The 17,125-nt window shown below is 41.4% G+C and overlaps 1 protein-coding gene and 1 non-coding gene across 2 annotated transcripts; one reads left to right on the forward strand and one right to left on the reverse strand.

Annotated features, from left to right (window-relative positions):
• Nucleotides 1–337: 337 nt before the first annotated feature.
• Nucleotides 338–444, reverse strand: LOC112768077 (small nucleolar RNA R71). The gene has a single exon (XR_003185515.1). It is a non-coding gene; the product is annotated as a small nucleolar RNA R71 (small nucleolar RNA).
• Nucleotides 445–1,203: 759 nt separating this feature from the next.
• On the forward strand, nucleotides 1,204–2,355 carry LOC112763240 (uncharacterized). The gene has a single exon (XM_025808963.1). The coding sequence runs from the start codon at nucleotides 1,204–1,206 to the stop codon at nucleotides 2,353–2,355; it is 1,152 nt and encodes a 383-aa protein (XP_025664748.1).
• The last annotated feature ends 14,770 nt before the right edge of the window (nucleotides 2,356–17,125 follow it).

The following is a 17,125-nucleotide window of genomic DNA, read 5'->3' on the forward strand; positions in this document are numbered from 1 at the left end:
CCGGAGCTCCTGATCTTGACTTGCAACCGCTTCAAATTCTGTATCTAGATTTAGACCCTAATTTTGAGCTCAAGTCCGGCACGATAAACTTGCTTCCCAAATACAATGGACTACCTGGGAAGATCCTCTGAAACACCTAAAGGATTTCCAAGTTTCATGTGCAACTGCAAGAAGGCATGGGGCGGATGAAGCCGCAGTGTTGGTCTTCGCTTTTCCTTTCTCTTTGGAGGGAAAAGCGAAGGAGTGGTTTTATACTCAACCGGGTGAAATTAGATCCAATTGGGACTTGTTACATAAAGAGTTTTTGGAAAAGTTCTACCCTCTCCAGAAAATAGACAAGTTGCGAAGAGAGATCTCTTGCATTGTGCAACGAGATGGGGAGACTTTGTATGAATACTAGGAGAGATTTAAGAAGTTGCTGGAGGCTTGCCCTCACCATAGGATTGATTAGTTGGTTCTTATCAGTTATTTATATCAAGGAATGCATCACCAAGACAAGCTCCTCCTAGATGCCGCGAGTGGAGGATCATTGACCAATAACAAGACCGCTGCAGAAGCTTGGGAAGTTATATCAGATTTGGCAGACTCAACTCAGCACTCAAGGGCAAGGAGTCCACAACCGAAAGCTTTGAGTGAAGTTTCTCCCTCCGGAGATGCTACTTTGACCAAGACCCTCGGAGAAATGACAATCTTGTTGCGACAAATCACCCAAGGGCAAAAAATTCCTCAAGCTTTGATAAATGCTCCACCTCATCCTCCAAGGATCGAAGGACCACCAAAGATATGTGTGTTTGTGCTTGTAACACTCATTACACCGATGAGTTCCCTCAACTCCAAGAGGACACCACATTGGCGGTAGCCAACCCTTATCTGCAAAGACCAAATTACAATCAAGGACCCTACCAACATGGAGGCAATCAAAACCAAGGGTGGAAGGATAATTCAAACCAAAGGTGGAACCAAGCTCCTCAAGCTCATCCCAACCAAAATGCTCAAGTCTACTACCATCAATATCCCCAAGGTCAACCATAATACCAACAACCCCCATAATCTCAACCCCAAGCGAAATACCAACACCCCCATAGTAGGCCTAGCCTTCCTCCAGTTAACCAAGCCCTTCCCTCCAATCAACATCACATGAATGACATAATTCACACCTTCATGCAAGAGCAACAAGAGTTCCATAAGAAACAAGAGGCATATATGGCTACAATAGCCGACGCCCTTTCCCGTTTAACTCTTCCTCCTCAAATCGCACAAAACACCCAACAAGCTTCAACCTCAAGTAGTTTATCCTCCCAACCTCAACCCAACCCTAAGGGTAGCATTAATGCCATTACCCTTAGGAGTGGCACTAAACTTGATAAGAATGTTGCTATGCCTACAAAGTTGAGTAAAGAGATAAACAATGAAGATGTAGGAGTTGAAGTGGGGGTGATGAGGGATGAAAATGAAGGTGTTGAAAAAAGCGAGGAAGAACCACCCAAGGTCAAGGAGCCAAAGAGAAAGACCTTGCTTGAAGAGCCTTTGCCCATTCTATTTCCAACTTTAGCCAAGAAAGCCAAGAAACAAAAAGAGCTTGACCCCAATATGGTGGAAATTTTTAAGAAGGTTGAAGTCACCGTCCCCCTCTTCAAAGCCATTCAACAAGTACCCAAATATGCCAAGTTTCTTAAAGATGTTTGCACTCACAAGGACAAGCTTGGCAACCTCAACACAAAGCTGGTAGATGATTTTATCTCTTCTTTACTTCCTGAAAAATGCAATGATTCCGACCTATGTTTGGTCACTTGCTTGATTGGTGGAATGAAATTCATGGACTGTATGTGTGATCTGGGGGCGTGCGTAAGCATTATGCCACTCCCCATTTATAAAAGACTGAATTTGTCACCCCTAAAGAGGTCCAGGGCGAGGTTTGTGCTAGCCGATAAAAGTATTGTCTCAGTTGTGGGGATTACAGAGAATGTGCTAGTTAATATTCAAGGGATTCTCTTTCCAGTTGATTTTCACATTTTGGAGACCCCTCCCATTGACTCTAACAAGCCATCATCCATACTCCTTGGAAGGCCATTCTTGAAGACGGCCCGTTTCAAGCTAGATGCACATTCGGGAGTCTATTCTTTCGAATCGGATGGCATGTTGGTCAAGTTCACTTTGGAGGAATCAAACAAGCCCGTTCTTGAAGCCTATTCTATTTTTGGATGCGAAATCATTGAAGATCAAGTGATTGAGGATGGAAGGAACAAGAAAAAGAGGATGTTGCCAAGAAGTCAAATTCAAAGGATCACACTCAACCCAAAAATGCCAAGGAGTTGGAGATTTTCCTCTTTGGTGAAGTTTCCAAGTGACAAATGAAGCCATGCAAGTCCAACTTAGGACTCTAAACCAAAGTTCTCGGTGGGAGACACCCCACCATGGTAACTTTGTTTCAATTTTATCTCTTGTTTATAGCCTTTTGAATTATTTGCTTTCTTGTGATATAACGAGTAGTTTAGGTTTGGTTTGGTAGTTTTGAGTTGAATAGGTTAAGTTACTTGTGGACCATGAAACTGTGCTTCTTTGATTGATTTGGGGTTGGTATGTTGATATGCTAAGGGTAGGAACCTTAGTTTTGAAGAGAAATGAATTTTCTGAAACAGGGCATCTGTGCGTACGCACTGGTGTAGGAAATCGTGATTCACACTTTTCACATCTCCGCACAACTAACCAGCAAGTGCACTGGGTCGTTTAAGTAATAAACCTTACGTGAGTAAAGGTCGATCCTATGGAGATTGTCGGCTGGAAGCAAGTTATGGTCATCTTGTAAATCTCAGTTAGGCGGATTCAAATGGTTATGAGGTTTTGATAATTAAAATATAAATAAAACATAAAATAAAATAAAGTTACTTATGTAATTCATTGGTGGGAATTTCAGATAAGCGTCTGAAGATGCTTTGTTGCTTCTGAACCTCTGCTTTCCTATTGCCTTCTTCCAACCATGCGTGCTCCCTTCCATGGCAAGTTGTAAGATCCTCTCAGTGAAAATGGTCCTGTACGGTTTTTGCACAGCTAATCAACTGTCGGATTTCTCATCTCGGATGAAAAATACCAGGTACAGCTACCACATGGCTAATCATCTGTCGGTTCCTGCTAGCGTCGAAATAGAATCCATTGATCCTTTTGCACACTGTCACTGCGCCCAACATTCGCAGGTTTGAAGCTCGTCATAGTCATCCCTTCCCGGATCCTACTCGGAATACCACAGACAAGGTTTAGACTTTCTGGATCCCAGGAATGCTGCCAATTATTCTAGCTTATACCACAAAGATACTAATTTCATGGACTCGGTCTGTGTATTAGATATCCAAGAGAATATGCTCCGGCTGTCGTGCAATGACTACGTTGAATATCATGTAGACCGCTTTGTGGTTGTCAGGCACGCAGATCTTGGCTAAGCGAGTAACAAAGATTGGGTGATTGTCATGGGTCACTCCTTCATTCTGACTTAACTGAATTAAGTACGAGAGTATATCTTGGAGAAGAAGTAGGCGTGAATTGAAAGAAAAATAATAGTACTTGCATTAATTCATGAAGAATAGCAGAGCTCTACACCTTAATCTATGGGGTATAGAAACTCCACCGTTGAAAATACATAAGTGAAAAAGGTCTAGGCATGGCCGAATAGCCAGCCTCCAAACGTGAACAATGGCCTAAGAAGCTATAAAGATGATCAAAAGATTTTAAGATAAATCTCTAAACGTAGTTTTTATACTAAACTAGTAACCTAGGGTTATAGAAAATGAGTAACTAAGTGCAGATAGTGTAGAAATCCACTTCCGGGGCCAACTTGGTGTGTGCTTGGGCTGAGCATTGAAGCTTTCACGTGCATAGGCTGTTTCTGGAGTTAAACGCCAGCTTTTGTGCCATTTTGGGCGTTTTACGCCAGAAAGTTTTAGGCTAGCTTTGGATGCTGGTTTGGGCCATCAAATCTCGGGCAAAGTATAGACTATTATATATTTCTGGAAAGCCCAAAATGTCTACTTTCCAAAATAATTGAGATCGCGCCAATTGGGCTTTTGTAGCTCCAGAAAATCCACTTCGAGTGCAGGAGGGTCAGAATCCAACAGCATCTGCAGTCCTTTCTCAGCCTCTGAATCAGATTTTTGCTCAGGTCCCTCAATTTCAACCAGAAAATACCTGGAATCACAAAAAAAATACACAAACTCATAGTAAAGTCCAGAAATGTGATTTTTGAATAAAAACTACTAAAAATATAATAAAAAGTAACTAAAACATACTAAAAACTATGTAAAAACAATGCCAAAAAGGGTATAAATTATCCGCTCATCACGCACCAACCTGTGCGTGCGCACAAAATTGTGTTTTTCGCCACCTGTGTGGCCGCATGCACCTGTGTGTCCGCACGTAACCTAATGTGCCCTTTGGTCGCAGCGCCAGCACAGCTTGGGCGTGCGCGCTGCCTTGTTTTTTCTGGCCTGTGCGTTCGCACAGCTGCGTGCGTATGCACACAACCCGTCTCATACTTCATCTGTGCGGATGCACAAACGTGTGCGCTCGCACACAACTTGATAGCCGTCTGGTGGGAGCGAGGGAACGGTGATGCATCACTATTTCGTGGTACATCTTATGCTTAATTGAGTGGATTTTATCCACTAAACTCACACTTATTCATATAATTCGCATTTTTTACATTTTCCTTCCTAACTTTGTGCTATGATTGAAAACATGCTTCTTTATCCTTAAATTTGCTATGTTTAATTCCCTCTTATTACCATTCGATACCGTGATGTGTGTTAAGTAATTTCAGGATTTACAGGGCAGAAATGACTTAGAGGATGGAAAGGAAGCATGCAAATGTGGAAGGAATACAAGAAATGAAGGAATTGCTGAGCTGTCAAGCCTAACCTCTTTGTACTAAATCGACCATAACTTGAGCTACAGAGGTCCAAATGAGGCGGTTTCAGTTGTCTTAGAAAGTTAACATCCGAGGCTTCGAAATGATATATAATTTGCCATAGTTGCCTTGAAGATAGGTGATGCGCACGCGTGCATCACGCGTACACTTGCATGTGCGAAATTTCAACATAACAGAAATCGCTGGGGGTGATTTCTGGGCTGTTTTTGGCCCAGTTCCAACCCCCCAAAAACACAGAATAGAAGCTGTAGAATAGGGAAATCATTCATTCATTCATTCATTCATTCATTCACTTCTCATTATACACAATTTTAGGTTTTAGATGTAGCTTCTAGAGAGGGAGGCTCTCTCCTCTCTCTAGGTTTTAGGATTTCTCTTAGTTTTAGGTTTATTTCTTCTCAATTCCAGGTTCAATGTTCTTTTAATTTAGTTTCTCTTCTACTTTTATTTGTTCTAGCTTTCTAGTTTATTTATTTTCCTTGTTGATTACTTTATGTTGACAATTTGGTTTATGAACTCCATGTTAGATTCAATTTCCTATTTAATACAATTTGAGGTATTTCATGTTTATTGCTCTTGCTTTAATTGTTATCATTGATGCTTGCAATTGTTGGTTTCAGATTTTACATTCCCTATTACTTTCTATGTTTTTATGTTATGCCTTCCAAGTGTTTGATAGAATGCTTGGGAAGGTTTTAAGTTAGATTTTTATGTTCTTGGCTTTGGTTGAGTAATTGGAGACTCTTGAGTTATCAAACTCCTTTGTTGATTGTTAATTGAAAGTTGTTGGTTGATTTGGATTCCTCTAAAGCTAGTCTTTCCTTAGGAGTTGACTAGGACTTGAGGAATCAAATTGATTAGTCCACTTGACTTTCCTTCATAGTTAGAGGTTAACTAAGTGGGAGCAATGGACAATTATTATCACAATTGATAAGGATAACTAGGATAGGACTTCTAGTTCTCTTACCTTGTCAAGAACCTTTCTTAACTATTAAGTTTAATTCTTGCAATTTAAATTCCTTGTTCAACATTCAAAAATCCAAAAAGATAGAATCTCATAACCAATTATAAGTAACACACCTCCCTGCAATTCCTTGAGAGACGACCCGAGGTTTAAATACTTCGGTTTAATTTTATTGGGTTTGTTTTAGTGACAACCAAATTTTTGTATGAAAGGATTATTTTTGGTTTAGAAACTATACCTGCAACGAGAATTTATTGAGAATTCTTTACTAGCAAAAATTTGTTCGTCAAACAGCTTATGCGCATGAACAACCTCCCCCATTTCTAACCCCCTGTGCGTGCGCACGGACCTGTGTGCGCACGCACACATGCCTCTGTCCCCAAGTACAAAAAAAAAAGCTTCTCTGTGCGGTTGTACGTCTTTGTGCGTCCGCACGTCCTGTAGCAACCTCTTGGGTCGCAGCAATCGCACGCTGTGTGTGTTCACAACCTTTCTTAGTTGCGCTATCTGTGCGTCCGCACGCGGCGCGTTCTGGGAAATAACAGGGCAACCTGCCCTGTTGAGAGGCAGCATTCTTCTTTTCTTTTTTCTTCTTCGCTGCTCTCTCTCCTTCTTCTCTGCCCAGCCCCGCCGGTCCCGGCCACCGCCACCGTCAGCCCACCGCCGGCGACCTCTCTCTCTCTCTCTCTCTCCTTCTCTCTTTCTCTTACTTCTCTTCTCTTTTCTTTCTTTATTTCTTTCCCTTCTCTTTTCTCTACACACCACCGGTGAGTACTCTCTTCCGGTGCTTCTTTTTCTGGCAAACCCAAACGCTGTGATTTCGCAGTGGCTATAAGGAGTGCCATTGTTCCTCCCTCGTTCTTGTCCTATTCAACATTTATATCTTAGGTTCTTGTCTTTCCTTTCTTTTTATGTTAATATCTTTGCAATTGCTTTCATTTCTTTTATGTTGCTTAGATTTCATTAGTTTCTTTCTTTATTGTTTCTTTGTATTGCAAAGTGTTGTTGCTTGATCGTTGGGTTAGTTATAATCGAATTCGAGCTTAATTGTGATGAACTTGCACATTGCATACCACATGTTCGATAAAATGCCTCAATGAATATTTTGTTCGATTCATATGACTTGGCCATCATATGTGTTCAATTTTCTCTTGTTAGGCATATTGTATGGATGATGCAACTTCTATTATGACTTTTGATGGTAGAAAATTGAAATCACCAATGCATTTCCTTGTTTGTTGATGTGAAATTTTGGTTGTAAATGCATTGTGTTGGTGTAATCTAAGTTTCATTGTTCATCTTGGAATCTAAATTGAGTAGCCACTCTACGAATGTTCAACTTTTGTTGATGTCTTGATCAAACATCTCTTGGGCTTACAATTAAGAACATCGTATGTGTGATTACTATTTTTTGAGGATGAACAATGGACAATTCCCTTTGAGTGCTTGCTTGACGTTGTTTGCATTTCTCTGTTCTATATTTGCAACTTGAGCACTAAATCGTGAAGCTTTGAGCTGTGAATTGCCTTAAGGGTGTGATTGCTGTGATATCCGACTGGTGTGGTTGTCAATATAGCCCTACCTCATTGTGGTTGTCAACCATAATCATCATATGCATATGATCTCATTCCTCAATATAGCCATACACCATACTCGCATGCCTCAAGAATATCAACAACCATATGAACCACATCTGGAACAACCAACACCCCAATACCAATACTCCCAAGAACCACAAATTCCACATATACCACCTCAAGAATTCCACCGATATGAACCACCTTCCAACATCAACAATTTTCTCTCAAACACCAAACCCTATCTTCCACCACCACCTCCCGACGAAGCCTTCATGTTAGAACTGAGAGACCTTGAATCTCGTATCTTAAGGCGACAAGAGGAGGATGAAACTAAGTTTAAGGAGCTAAGAGCAAGGATAGCTAGCATGGTAGAAGCCGTGAATCACCTAACATCCCACCTAAGCTCATGTACCTTAAGCATCCCCATTGATGAATGTGGAAAAACAATCAAGGAGCTTAGTGAGGGAATGAACTTGAAGCTCCATGGTGAGGAAGAAGAGTTGAAGCAAGAAGTGCAACAAGAGGAGAAGGTAGAGATTAGCAAACAAAAGGAAGTAGTGGGTGGATGTTTAGGATATGTTGAGCACATAAGGGAATCTCAAGTTGAAGAGCCCTCCTCCACAGAGTATGGAAGAGATGTTAAAAAGGAGAGTAATATTGCAAAAATAAACAGAGAGTTGAAGGAAATTGACCAAGAAGTGGACTCCATCACTAGTGATTTTTTGCCCACATTGATCAATGCCCTTGACGACCTTGTTGAACCTTCTCTCGGTGGACTAGAAAGCAAGGTTAAGGAGGATGTGCAACCTCCAAGACCTATTGTAAGTGAAGAACCGGAAGAAATGTTCCAAGCAACAAGCCCTCCCATCTATGATGATCCCGCACCAACATATGATCCTTTTGAGTTTGAAGAATCCTTTCCCACAATGCTTAAACTTGATGATAAGGTAGACCTTACTAGACCTCCTATCTATGATGAGAGTGATGAGGAGGAGATAGAAGAAATTTGTGAAGAAGAATGTGAACTTGAGGAAGTTTGGCAAGAGGAGAAACTTGAAAAACCTTGCCAAGTGGTGGAAACCTCTAGAAGAGGATGGACGGGAGTAGAGCATGCTTTATCAAGATCTTTGGGAACTCCTTCACCTAGTTCACCATCCAATCCTTCACTTGAGTGGGTAAAACTTCTAACTCTCATCTTTATTACCCCACTTGAGTATGGTTTGCTTGAAACGAATGGCCAACTTAGGGCGCTTTGTGGAATTAAGCGAAAAAGGAGGATGTTTAGTGGTTGGCGTTCTAAATTTAGACTCATTATGGTTGGAAGCTCAAAATTGAAGAGCATGGATTGGTGCAATGCTCAATTGAATGGGTCTAGGAGGATAGTATGGTGCTTTCATGAGAATTCTGCTTTCTCGTCACTTGGACGGAATCAAGTCGATCAATTAGAAGATGGGTACAAAGACAAAGTATGGGATCTTGGATCACATCATAGCGATCAATTTTGGGAGCCCATATTTTGGAGAGAACCTCACCAAAGGTTGGTGAAGATGGTTGGAACTTTTGACAACTGATTGAAGGACAAGCACTCTTGGAGGTTCAAGGATGGATACAAGCATAAGCCACCTTGACAAGAAGCCTCCCGGTTGTCCAACTTAAGGACTTAAACTAAAAGTGTTTGGTGGGAGACACCCCACCATGGTAAACTCTTTCCATTCTCTTGTAGATATTACGAATGAATGAATTGGGTTCCATTGTATATAATTTATTTACTTCTTAGTATATTTTGCTTTGCTTGCTAAGGTGTTTATACGTTTTATGCCTTAATAAGGGATGAATCTTTGAATTTGAGTTTTTGCTTGGATTGCAAGTTTTCTCAAACTATTTGAAAAATTCCCAATATTTCAAAAGTGTGTTTAATTTTGCATCTTAGCTAGTTTTAGAATCTTAGAGGAGATTAGGAGGACATTGAGCTCTTTTTGATTCTTTATAAAAAAAAAGCCAAGCCACGCGCAAGCGCATAGCGCGCGCACGCGTTGGCTGCGTATTTAAGTTCTCCGGGCCAAGGACCAGAGAGTTGTGCCACTTTTGGGCCAACTCTGTGCCTCAACCCACGCGGACGCACGCTATACGCGTCCGCACCCCTTCGTGTTTCCTTACCCACGCGTAGGCGCACATGGCGCCTCCGCGCCCATTCCTTAAGCTCAAACCATCCACGCGAACGCGCCCAGTGCGCGTGCGCGTCGATGCGTTTTAGCATCACCTAGGCCAAAGGACCCGAGAGTTGTGCCAACTCTGGGCCCCCTTTGTGCCTCTGGCCCAGCTTACCCGCGCGGACGCGCACTGTACGCGTCCGCGCCAATGCCCAATTTTCCCATCTACGCGCGAGCGCATATGGTGCCTTCGCACCACTTCCCTATTCTCTCACCCACGCGGACGCGCACGGTGCGCGCACGCGTGGATTCAAATTTTTACTTACCCCAGGGACACGATTCGTGCCGAACCCCTTCCTTTCATCTCCAACGTTCCATTTCTCCCTCCATTGTCAACCATCACCACTGCAACCACCAGCCTTCCTCCGGCGATCCTCCCGGCGCACACCACCGCCGGCGTCGCCACACAACTCCCTTCTTCCTCGCTCTCTCCCTCTCTCTCACTCAATCCCCTCCTCTATGTTCTTTCACAGCGCCCCTGCTCCACCACGAGCACAGCCGCGACTCCATTGTCGCCGGCGCAAGCTCCCCTGTGCCACCAGACCGCCGTTTTGCTCTGGCAGGTTCACACCTCCACTCTCCCTTCCCTTCCCCTGCTGCATATTGTTTTAATGCTGCTTACTTGTGATTGATTATTGAAAGAAATGCTGACTGAAGCAACTGCTGCTGTTCTTTGTGCTGTTTAATTTGCTTTACTGCTGAACTGTTGGCTTAATTGCCCCATTCATATGAATTCATGCATGATTTCGGTGCTTCTGGTTTTCAATGAATTCATATGGAAACTGATTGGCTTATTAGAATTTGGGAATTAACCAATGTACTGCTGAAATGTTGCCGGATTTTTCTTAACCATATTACTTGAATTGACATTGTTTGATGGGTGTAACAAACGTCTATTTGATGATTTATGTGTCAAATAGAATGTTATTGCCTAAATGGTTTTGGAATTTCCTCAAGAACCTGTTTACGAGTTTTGGTCATACTTGTTATATTCCTTACTTGCTTGCAATGTTAATTTACTCATATACATTGCATAGTAGAGTAAACTTTCAGATTGACCATAGACTTGGTTTTCATTTGAAGTTAAGCCCAACTTTCTTGATTTCACAAGATTGATGATTTCTTCTACCTATGTAGCCACTGTGATTCAATTCCTCTATTCCCAAATTACCTTTAGTCACATGGTGCACGAATTTTTCAAATCTCATCTCAATCCTTGTGACTTGTATGCATTGTTGGGATTGGTGTTAAATGTGCTTAATTTACTTATCTCTCAAGGTTTTATTTTCACCAACACCAATTCATTTAACTCTGGTGATCTTTGCATTGACTGATGACTTATTTTCTTATTAGTTGCTTTCTAGCAATATTATATTTCATCATCAATAACTTAATGCATTTCATGATTGTGAATGTGCTTACATTCTCACCTTGTACATTCCCTTTTGAATTGAGCGAGTAACCACCATAACACTGATTTTCAAACTTATTTCTGACTCTAACTTGTTTAACCAACTAACTTCTTTTGGTTTTCAACTTAACTCTTTTGATAATTCTTTTGGATATGGTGTTTCTTAGGCTTGACGAACAAGTAATGTGCATATGTGGTTTGAATTCTTGGTTTGAAGTCTGATTTAAATTTTGCATTCTGTTGCTTGCATTCCAGGAAATCTCTTTTCTTTATTCACTTCATGAATATGCTTTGCTTTGAGTGCTTTATATCTGTTTGGCTATCTGCTTATATTGTATCATCTCTATTTTTCAAGATGTCAGACAAAGAAAAGGCTATAGCCACTACCTCCAAAAAGAGAAAGCGCATTAAGACCTCTGCCCCTTCTCCTTATGCAAACTATGCTAAGAATCTCTTGAATGAAGAGGATAAGGAAAATCAGCTGCTGCCACCCACTGACCCAATCAAATTCCCAAACCTTTACTGTGAGCTCCGTTTCTCTGACTTCCGAAAGAAGAATCTAAACATTGAGAAGAAACTACTCCTTCCCAATGATGTGAGGCATGCCATTAACACCCGCGTTTTCTGGAGTTAGGATTGGATTTCGTCGACAGAGATTTGGGGAGGGTGAACACTTCATGGGTGAGAGAATTTTATTGTAACTTCTTCCGAGCCACTCTTGATTCAGTTCAGCTGCGGGGTAGAGAGATTATGATCACTGAGGCCACTATTGGGGAGGCATTACATTGCCAACCCCATACTGATGACACATGCGCCTATGAGCAGGCAGAGGTAGCCATCCACTGCATGACTTTTGACTATGAGGCGCTTAAGCGTGTGATTGGCACACCTGATACCCCCTGAGTGATGGATTCTGGGAACAAGAAGCCCAAGGATATGCGTTTCACCTATCTGTTGAGGGAGGCCAGGACCTGGCAGCATATCTTCGCCCACTATGTCTTCCCCACCACTCACTTCTCAGAGATTCCGATGGATATGCTAGTTTTGATTGGGTGTGTGATGGAGGGGAAGGAGGTAAACTTCCCCCGGCTGATGAGATAGAGTATGTGGCGTGCGCATATCCGTGGCCTGCTGCCATTCCCTACACTGGTCACCAGCATGATCGAGATGGCTGATGTTCCGTGGGCAGACGATGATGTGACACCACCACCCCCAGATGACGACAAGAAGGAGATTACCATTCCATGGGGTGGGTGGGTGCACGAGAAGCCCCCACCCAAACGCCGTTCTCGAGCCAGAGCAGTAGAGGAGGCAGCTCAGCCTTCATCATCAGCAGCAGCAGCATGACCCCCCTCCACTTCAGCAGCCGCAGCATCCTTACCACCAGCACCAGCACCTGAGCCTACTTACCTGTTGGTGCAGCACCTGCTTTGCTTCATGGAGCATCTCGAGCGTCGTGTCATGCGACCTCTCAATCGCATCGACCAGGTGTTTATATCACAGGGCATCGAGCTACCGCCGCTCCCAGACTCTCCCGCTTCCGACGAGCAGTCTCAGGAGGAGGAGCTGGCTGAGGAGCCGACTCATCAGGATGCACCTCCAGAGACACAGTTCACCACTGAGGTTCAGCAGGACACTCCACAGCCACAGCCAGAGCCACAGCCAGTCCCAGTCCCACAGCCAGTACCTGAGCTTCAGCAGTAGCATCGAGGACGATGCTTGATTCTAAAGTGTGGGGAGGTCACCGTTCGTGACCGGTGTTTGCATCCATTTGGTGACGAACTTTCAGACATCTATTTCTATTTTCTGCTACTTTAGTTATTTTGCACTTTATGTTTTAGAATATTTTGAGATTTCTGTACATATTTACTATTGCGGATATCCTTATCTTGGTTGATGCACACTTTTATTTACTTTTATTATATATATATATATATATGTTTTGCATCTTGGCTTTGATTGTGATTAGGAAAATGTTTTTAGATAGTTAAAACTTAGTTGACCCTTTTCATATAAGAATTGTGTTCTGATTGAAAAAGGGGGTAAACTAGAAAAAAAAAATTTAAAATTTTCTAAATCACAACATTGCATTAGAATAAGCTTAGTCAATATGATAAAAATTTCCAAGAAATTCATTTTTAGGGCACCACCCCAATTGGTTGAAAAAAATTTTTTAGAACTTGCTTGAATTATACACTTGTGGATCATGTTTTGAGCAAAGAACACAAGCATGTGAGATTTTAGCTTAATTGTGTGGTTACATCATATATAACCACTTACTTTCATTCTTGTGTGCACTATTCTCTTCCTATGAGTGTAATCTTTGATTTGTTTGATTCTTTATGTCCATTATTTTGTGTATACATGCATTTACATGATTGAGGCCGTTATTCAAATAGCTCACTTACCCAAATAGCTAACCTTGTATCTTCCATTGTTAACCAATCTTGAGCCTATGCTTAACCCATTTGTTCATAATTGTAGCACATTACAAGCTTAAGTGAAAAACAATAAATGTCCCTTGTTTGGATCTTTGATTAGCTTAGGCTAGTGAGAGTGTTTATTACTTAATTTTGGGAAAGTGGGTACATTAGGTAGAGATAAAAGTGTGTTTATGTTTTTGTTGAAAATTTTTCAAGAATTCGGTACAAACTCATGTATTAATCATATGTAAACCATATGCATTGATGTTCTTGTATATATTTTATCTTGAATATATATATATATATATATATATATATATATATATATATATATATATATATATATATATATATTTTAAATTTACAATGCAACAAGAAGGGAACAAAATATCCCAAAGTTTGAAGTTTCATAAATTCAATGCATATGTATGAGAATCTAAAAAGAATACATGAGTGTGTGAAAATGTGAAGAATGGATAGCTAGGTTTGTTTAGAATTGTTTAGGTTGTCATAGGTTAGGTGGGAAGTTTAAGTTAATCAAAGATTCGAATTTTAAGTTCACTTGACCATATGCATCCTACCTTGACCCTAGCCCCATTACAACCTATGGGAAAGTCCTCATGATATTTGTATGCATGCATAAAGTAATTGTTGATTGTTAGATGAAAAACAAATCTTGGAAAGCATGATTAAGGGAGAATTGAGTAAATCAACCCCATACACTTGAGTGCATAGAGCGGATACACATCCGGCGAGGGTTCGATCGCTCAATTACATGTTTCCACCCATGATCATCTTTTCTTGCAAGTTTGTGAACTCTTTCAATGATTCAATCCAATTGTGGTTTGCTTTGATTGCTAATACCTTAACCCTTATGTTTACATGTGTATTCTTGGAGATTGATTTATTTTGACTAAGCTATTTCATCATGTAAATAGGTTGCATATAGATAGATTGCATTTAGTTAGTTGCGTTGAATAAATGTTAATACCCTTTGCTTCTTTCTTGATTTTAGCATGAGGACATGCTTAGTTTAAGTGTGGGGAGATTTGATAAATCCCGATTTCGTGATTTATCTTGTGCTTATTTTAGGGGATTTTACCACGTTTTCCCACATTTATTCAAGGAAATAGCATGGTTTTGTAATTCTCCCTTGAATTGTGCTTAAGTGTAAAAAGCATGCTTTTTAGGCCCTTAATTGGTGATTTTGATTTACTTTAATTCCATTCAATGCCTTGATGTGTGTGTTGAGCGATTTCAAGTTTATAAGGCAAGTATTGGATGGAAGAAATAAGTAGAAAAGCATACAAAAGGGAGAATACATGAAGAAACAAAGATTGGGAATGCATCAATGGATGCGCACGTGTACAAGGCACGCACACGCAAAAGTGGTTTTACATAGAGACGCGCACGCGTACATGACGCGTCCGCGCGGGTGAAGCTTTTGCCAATCGACGCGCACGCGCACATGGCGCGCACGCGCCAATACTCTCACATGGCCCACTTAAAGGCAAAATGCTGGGGGCAATTTCTGAGCTGCTGACGAGCGGATATTTTATACGCTTTTTGGAGTTAATTTCATATAGTTTTTAGTATGTTCTAGTTAGTTTTTAGTTTATTTTCATTGGTTTTTAGGAAAAATTCATATTTCTGGACTTTACTATGAGTTGTGTGTTTTTCTGTAATTTCAGGTATTTTTCTGGCTGAAATTGAAGGAGCTGAGCAAAAATCTAATTCAGGCTAAAAAAGGACTGCTGATGCTGTTGGATTTTGACCTCCCTGCACTCAAAGTGGATTTTCTGGAGCTACAGAACTCGAAATGGCATGCTTCCAATTGCGTTGGAAAGTACAGCAATATATAATAGTCCATACTTTGCACAAGGATAGACGACGTAAACTGGCGTTCAACGCCAGTTCTCTGCCCAATTCTGGCATCCAGCGCCAGAAAAGGATCAAAAGCTGGAGTTGAACGCCCAAACTGGCACAAAAACTGGCATTCAACTCCACAAATGGCCTCTGCACGTGAATTGCTTAAATCTCAGCCCCAGCACACACCAAGTGGGCCCTAGAAGTGGATCTCTGCATCATCCCTGCATCCCCAGAATTATTTTGCATCTCATGACATTTTAGATCTGAACTTTGTACTCTTTGACGGCATGAGTATATGGAGACTCATTCAGCTCCTGTCTTGATCACCTGAAACTTGTTCTGAAAAGATGCCAAGAGACCAACCTAGTTTTAAACTGGAAAAAGTGTCACTTCATGGTGACTGAAGGAATTGTCCTTGGGCATAAAATCTCAAACAAGGGAATAGAGGTGGATTAAGCAAAAATAGAGGTAATTGAAAAATTACCACCACCTGCCAATGTTAAGGCAATCAGAAGCTTTCTGGGGCATGCAGGATTCTATAGGCGGTTTATAAAGGATTTTTCAAAAATCGCAAAACCTCTAAGCAATCTGCTAGCTGCTGACACGCCATTTGTGTTTGACACAGAGTGCCTGCAGGCGTTTGAAACGCTGAAAGCTAAGCTGGTCACAGCACCAGTCATTTCTGCACCAGACTGGACGTTACCATTTGAGCTAATGTGTAATGACAGTGATCATGCCATTGGTGCAGTATTGGGACAGAGGCATGACAAGCTTCTGCATGTCATTTATTATGCCAGTCGCGTTCTAAATGATGCCCAAAAAAATTACACAACCACAGAAAAAGAATTACTTGCAGTGGTTTACGCCATTGACAAGTTCAGATCATACTTAGTAGGATCAAAAGTGATTGTGTATACTGACCATGCTGCTCTTAAATATCTACTCACAAAGCAGGATTCAAAACCCAGGCTCATCAGATGGGTATTGCTTCTGCAAGAGTTTGATGTAGAAATAAGAGACAGAAAAGGGACAGAGAACCAAGTGGCTGATCATCTGTCCCGGATAGAGCCAGTGGAAGGGACGTCCCTCCCCTTTCTTGAGATCTCTGAGACGTTTCCTGATGAGCATTTATTTGCCATTCAGGAAGCACCATGGTTTGCCGATATTGCAAACTATAAAGCTGCAAGGTTCATACCCAAGGAGTACAACAGGATTCAAAAGAAGAAATTAATTACTGATGCAAAGTATTACTTATGGGATGAACCCTATCTCTTTAAGAGATGTGCAGACGGAATAATCCGTAGGTGTGTGCCTAGAGAAGAGGCACAGAGGATCCTATGGCATTGCCATAGATCTCAAAATGGAGGCCATTTCGGAGGTGAGCGAACAGCCACCAAGGTCCTCCAATGTGGCTTCTATTGGCCCACACTCTATAAAGATTCCCGAGAGTTTGTACGTAATTGTGACAGTTGCCAAAGAGCTGGTAATCTGCCTCATGGTTACGCCATGCCTCAACAAGGAATCTTGGAAATTGAGTTGTTTGACGTATGGGGAATTGACTTCATAGGACCTTTCCTACCATCATACTCAAACACTTATATTCTGGTGGCAGTTGACTATGTATCAAAATGGGTTGAGGCTATTGCCACACCCACCAATGATACTAAAACAGTGCTGAAGTTCCTCCAGAAACATATCTTTAGCAGGTTTGGTGTCCCTAGAGTACTAATCAGTGATGGGGGCACTCACTTCT

This window comes from Arachis hypogaea, chromosome 17, assembly GCF_003086295.3.
Source record: "Arachis hypogaea cultivar Tifrunner chromosome 17, arahy.Tifrunner.gnm2.J5K5, whole genome shotgun sequence".
NCBI lineage: Eukaryota > Viridiplantae > Streptophyta > Magnoliopsida > Fabales > Fabaceae > Arachis > Arachis hypogaea.

Coding starts and splice junctions, on each gene's coding strand:
- LOC112763240 (XM_025808963.1), top strand. CDS start 1,204: ATGGCTACAATAGCCGACGCCCTTTCCCGTTTAACTCTTCCTCCTCAA.